The 6,000-nt window shown below is 42.9% G+C and overlaps 1 protein-coding gene across 1 annotated transcript in view; it reads right to left on the bottom strand.

The window, feature by feature from the left end:
- LOC107296245 (protein tweety homolog 1-like) overlaps positions 1 to 6,000 on the bottom strand; it is a 144,617-nt gene that overhangs the window by 16,544 nt on the left and 122,073 nt on the right. The window contains 1 exon segment of the mRNA XM_015825592.1: positions 3,192 to 3,264. Within this exon segment, the coding sequence (XP_015681078.1) occupies positions 3,192 to 3,264 (73 nt within the window).

Below are 6,000 nucleotides of genomic sequence, written 5' to 3' on the forward strand. Positions count from 1 at the left end.
CCAATGTTGGAGCATTCACAACTTCTGGAGGCAGGTTGTTCCACTGGTTAATTGTTCTAACTGTCAGGAAATTTCTCCTTAGTCCTAGGTTGGTTCTCTCCTTGATTAGTTTCCATCCGTTGCTACTTGTCCTGCCTCCAGATCTTCTCCAGGATGGGCCTTTCCTTTCCTTTCCTTTCCTTTCCTTTCCTTTCCTTTCCTTTCCTTTCCTTTCCTTTCCTTCCCTTTCCTATTTTCCCTTTCATTTTTGCAGGCTTTCAGTCCCTCATATCACTCTTTGAAATCCCCAATTCTCCTCCTAAATGAGATTCTGATCCTGCTAACTTTGGGATGGTGCCTTAAACATTCTGTGCAAAGACTGAAGAGGTCTTTGAGCTGACCCAAGTTATGCACACCTGGATTTAGGAATCTTATGGAGGAGCTCTATTAGATGATAATTAGATCCCCAGTTGTTACAAAATCCAGTAGTAGCTTTGCTTAATTTTGGGGTCCTTCTGAGTGGGGATGCTGGATTTCTACACCCCCCCATCCTACTCTGGTAGCATTATTGGTAACAATCTGTGCTTATAAATAAATAAAATGTGACACTGTGCAATTGTTCAAGGTTTGCTGAAGTTCGCTAGCGATCCTATCCTTGTGTATCCAGAAAATGTGAGGCACAGTTTCTGCAGGACAATATAATTTTTCTGTATTTGCCTAATACCTAAATATACTGTAAGGCAGGGGTCCCCAACCCCTGGTACACGGCTCAGTGCCGGGCTACAGCCTGTTCAGAATTGGGCCATGGAAGAGGTGGGCAAGTGTGTGCACGCGCACAAAACTGCATTAGTGAAAGAGGCGCATACACACGCGAAGCCATTCCCTCTCCCCCCCCCCCCTGCTGCCACCGCCAGTCTGCCGACCCAGAAAGGTTGGGGACAGCCCCAATGTTATTATCTGCCTTTGCTAAATTACTGACCCTATTAGTGTGTTTGTCATGGGGAAGCATGCTTTATTTTAAAAAGGAAAATAAAATATCATCCCAAAGGTGCTTTTTCAAAAGGTGACTGGACTTTTTTTCCTCTCTTGAAGACGTTTTGCTTCTCATCCAAGAAGCTTCTTCAGTTCTGACTGAAGCTTCTTGGATGAGAAGCGACATGTCTTCAAGTAAAAAATAAAGCCCAGTTGCCTTTTGAAAAAGTATCTTTGGGACAAACATGACCTGGATGACTGAGAATCTCCATAGAAAGTAAAATGTCCATTCTAAGACTTGGTGTTCACCAGTTTCAGCCTCTTAAGGTGTTCTGTCCCCGTCTGACACACACACCCAAACAGCCAGCCGAGGGTTAAATAACTTCTCCACACTCCACGCCACAGATAAGAAACTTGGCAGCAGCTCCGTATCTGCCTGCCAAGAACTTTTACTCAGAGAACACAGAAACAAAAAAATACACACAGTTTGAAATTCAATCCACAGCAAACTACTTCACCAGAGATTTAGCTTTGTCCATCACAGAGTCCAAATGGCCACCACCTCCCTTTTATAGCCTGTGGGGTGTGGTCCAGTGACTCAGCTTAATCTCTGGCACGTCTCCTTTTCTGCTGCGCACGCTTTTCTGCTGTGCACGCTTGTCGCGCCTACGCTGGCATGCATCCAGCCACAACATATCTTCATCACTATCCGAAACACCTGGCTCCTGGCCAATCTCAGAAACACCTGGCTCCTGGTCAATCTCTTCTCCGTTGGGAGACACCTGAGGCATTGCCAGAGAGGAGGGTCCTGGAGAGGGAGGCCTGGCCATCTCCTCTCCTTCATGTTCGGAGCCTTCTTCCTCCGATAAGAGGGGCTCACAAGACGGAGCCACAAGATAAGGTTTCCAGTATGGAGAAGAGAAACATTTTGTTTCTGTGGATGGATGGAAATGCTTGCATACAGATGACAGCATGCTTTATTCTGTAACATACTTTATTCTGTACAAGCTTCCTGCTCTTTTTCTATACTGTAGTTCAGGGGTGTCAAACTGCCGGCCCTTGGGTAGGATGCGTCACATGGAAGCTGCACCCACCCCAGCTCCGGCAAGGGGAAAAAAGTCACCATACGTCGCGACACGTCACATGACACGTTTGACACCCCTGCTGTAGTTCCTGAGAATATTCTGAACCACAATACTGTTCTGCCTTAATATACCTTGAAGAACAAATACAGGTAGACCTCGACTTAACGATTTGTTTAGTGACCATCCAGTGCAGGGGTAGGCAACCTTGGCTCTTTTATGACTTGTGGACTTCAACTCCCAGAATTCCTGAGCCAGCCAATTTTTACAACGGTCATTAAGAATCGCATGGTGGTTAAGTCCGAATCCCCTCTCTCTGATGGTGTTTTTTTTTTATCACAAATTGTGGTCATATGACCACAGGTCACTGCAACCCGTTGTAAATGTGAACCCAGTTACAAGCGCCTGAAATGCAGTCATGACCGTGGGAAAGTGTGTTTGTGTGAGCGTGTGATAATTTACAGTGACTGGAAGTGCTTTATGGGCTGTAAAGTGGCCTTTGAGATTGTTGTAACTCTTGACAGTCGATAAACAGTCATAAGTCGAGGATTATCTGTACTATAGATTGTAAATGGTCACCAGATCGCCTCTTGCAGAATTTGTGAATGTAGTGTAAAATGGTAGAATAGCCTCATACCCCTCAACCTAGTACTGTTTCCAGTTGTGTGGGAGTTCAGTTTCCATAATTCCTAGCTAGTGAGCCACACAGAATAGACTGAAGATCTGTTGATGGTAGATCTCTCAGCAGTGGTACTCAAAGCAAACGTCCAAGCAAAAAAATATCTGCTGTGAACCCCACTTGGCATCAGGAAAGGCATCCAGCCAGTAAATGCACAGCTCCATCCAGTCACCCCAACACTACCCCGAATTAAGGGATTAGAGAGTCGTAAAAAGGGAGTTTGATATTATCATGGGGATGTTACAAATATGCCACTGTTTTCATTTATGAAACCTGGAATATATCAGCTCATAAATCAGAAGTGAATTCCCCTTGGTTTGGTTTGTTGTAGGTTGCTGCACAGTTTGCTAATATTGCTAGGTTAACCCTAATTGCCTCCCCTCTCTGCTGGCACTCTCCCAAAATGCTGTTTGTTGACATTTTAACCTTGACCTACATCACTCTCGAACCCTACCTATCCACAGCCCCATATCACTCACCACAGCTGCTGCTGTCTCCAGCCCCATGGAGCCCCAGCTCAGGATAAGGACCAGGAAACTCATGATAGTCATCCTGTTAGCACAAAAACAAAAATGCCATTCAGATGAGCATGGAGATCAAGATGGGTTGGTTGTGTTCTTTCTGGTAGCGTTCCATATCTCCAAAAGCCTCATGCAGAGCAAAAGTGGTTTATTTTCATGTCCTGCTAACCCATGGCAACAAAGACACCCTTCTAATCATTTTTTTAAAGCTGTCTTAATAACACAGTCTTCATCTCATCCCAGTCTATTCCAATTGCTGCCTAAATTTATCCTTTGCTGTTTCAATGTAAAGTAGTGTTTTTCATCTTTTCCCAATATAAGTCTTGCTATGGGAACAATCTAAGGTGCCCCATTCATGAACATAATGATGATGATAGAATAGAATAACAGAGTTGGAAGGGACCTTGTAGGTCATCTAGTCCAAACCCCTGCCCAAGCAGGAGATCCTACAGCATTTCTGACAGATGGCAGTCCAGTCTCTTCTTGAAAGCTTCCAGTGATGAAGCTCCCACAACATCTGAAGGCAGTCTGTTCCATTGGTTGATTGTTCTGTCAGAAAATTTCTCCTTATTTCTAGGTTGAATCTCTCCTTGATCAGTTTCCATCCATTATTCCTTGTCTGGCCTTCAGGTGCTTTGGGAAATAGGTTGATCCTCTCCTTTCTGTGACAGCCCCTCAAATATTGGAACACTGCTATCATGTCTCCCCTGGTCCTTCTCTTCACTAGACTAGCCATGCCCAGTTCCTGTAACCATTCTTCATATGTTTTAGCCTCCAGTCCCCTAATCATCTTTGTTGCTCTTCTCCGCACCTTTTCTAGAGTCTCAACATCTTTTTTATTGTGTGGTTACCAAAACTGGATGCAGTATTCCAGGTGTGGCCTTACTAAGGCTTTATAGAGTGGTATTAGTACCTCATGCGATCTTGATTGAATCCCTCTGTTAATGCAACTTAGGATTGCATTGGCTTTTTTGGCTGCTGCCACACACTGTTGGCTCATATTTAATTGATTGTCCACTAAGACTCAAAGATCCCTCTCACAGTTACTGCTATTGAGCCTGGTTTCACCCAATCTATATGTGTACTTTTGGTTTTTCTTGCCTAAGTGTAAGTAAGACTTTACTTTTCTCTACATTGAATTTCATTTTGTTAGATAGGGCCCAGTGTTCAAGTCTGTCAAGATCCATCTGATGATGATGATGAAGAAGAAGAAGATGATGATGCAGTCAGGAGCTGCGTCTATTTAATCTATTCACTGAATGCAGCTGCTGAAGCCCATTTTGGATTGGGCTTCAGAAGAGATTGAATATCTGGTTTACGCAGATAGATCTGACTCACACTTTCCAAAGCACCACACAGGCATTACGTGGACTCACTACATATAAAGTTAGTCCTTAACTTACTTACTTCCTTATTTATATTTCATATTTCTAAACCACCCATCTCCCTCAAAGAGAGGCTCTGGGGGTTGTATACACTATCATATAAAATACAATAGATTTTAAAACGTGTGCTATATTATATTATGTTCATATTATTGCTTGTTTTGTTCTTTAATGTATTCTAAATGGTTTTGAGTTACAAATAATTCAAAGATATAGTTTTTTATTTCGTCAAAGTGAGAGCTGTTTATGGATATTTTGCACTGAATAAATGCATTGAGATGCCCTACTGGCACTTTGCAACGGGTATAGTTCGAGCAGAATCACGAATGTTTTTGTGGCCTTTCCCACACTGAAATACTTTCTGTGTATACCAGTGTTTCTCAACCTTGGAAAATTTAAAAAGTGTGGACTTCAATTCCCAGGAATTCTGGGAGTTGAAGTCCACACCTCTTAAAGTTGCCAAGGTTGACAAAACACTGGTGTAAACCATTTATAATGCCTGTTGTTGTGTTGTTAGTTGCGAAGTTGTGTCCGACCCATTGTGACCCCATGGACAACGTTCCTCCAGTCCTTCCTGTCCTCTACCATCTTCTGGAGTCCATTTAAGCTCACGCCTACTGCTTCAGTGACTCCATCCAGCCACCTCATTCTCTGTCGCCCCCTTCTTCTGTTGCCCTCAATCTTTCCCAGCATTAGGCCCTTCTCCAGTGAGTCCTTCCTTCTCATTAGGTGGCCCAAGTATTTGAGTTTCAACTTCAGGATCTGGCCTTCTTAAAGATGTCCCTTAAAAAGATTAATTTAAATTACAATTAAAACCTGACATGTTTTAAATGAATGTTATTACAGTCCACAACAACACTGTGCATCTCTCTTTTTTTCTCCATTTTCTTTTACAATGAAGCAATAAATAAGTCATAATATGCTAAGTGCGAAGCTAATAACAGTCCCAGCCACTAGCCTGAATTTTCCATATGAAACAGTTGAGGGTCTATATAAGCCAAACTAGCTTATGATGTAACTGAGCCCAGAATTACAATTGTAAATCATTCCAGTCATTAAATAGGTCACCATGTGTCCATGCCCAATTTTACAACCTTTTTTGTAGCAGTCGTTAAGTGAATCCATTGTCTCTGATGGGTGTTTTATGCCAGAAACCAGAAGTAAATGCGTTTCTGGGGGGAAAAAGGTCACATATTGCAGTCATGTAACTGTTAAGTCCGGAGAATAATGGCGCTTGAGACGAATCATCTCCAACAAGTCTTTATTGTTTGCTCCACTCTACGAACAACCCGAGCAGAGGCACGCAGGCCTCTATTTATACCCTCTGATCCCCGGGCAAGTTCAACCAATCATGAGGCGGGCTTTTTTTTTTTTTTTTTTTT

Source organism: Protobothrops mucrosquamatus, unplaced genomic scaffold (genome assembly GCF_001527695.2).
Source record: "Protobothrops mucrosquamatus isolate PMUCROS unplaced genomic scaffold, P.Mucros_1.0 scaffold2706, whole genome shotgun sequence".
Classification (NCBI taxonomy): Eukaryota; Metazoa; Chordata; class Lepidosauria; order Squamata; family Viperidae; genus Protobothrops; species Protobothrops mucrosquamatus.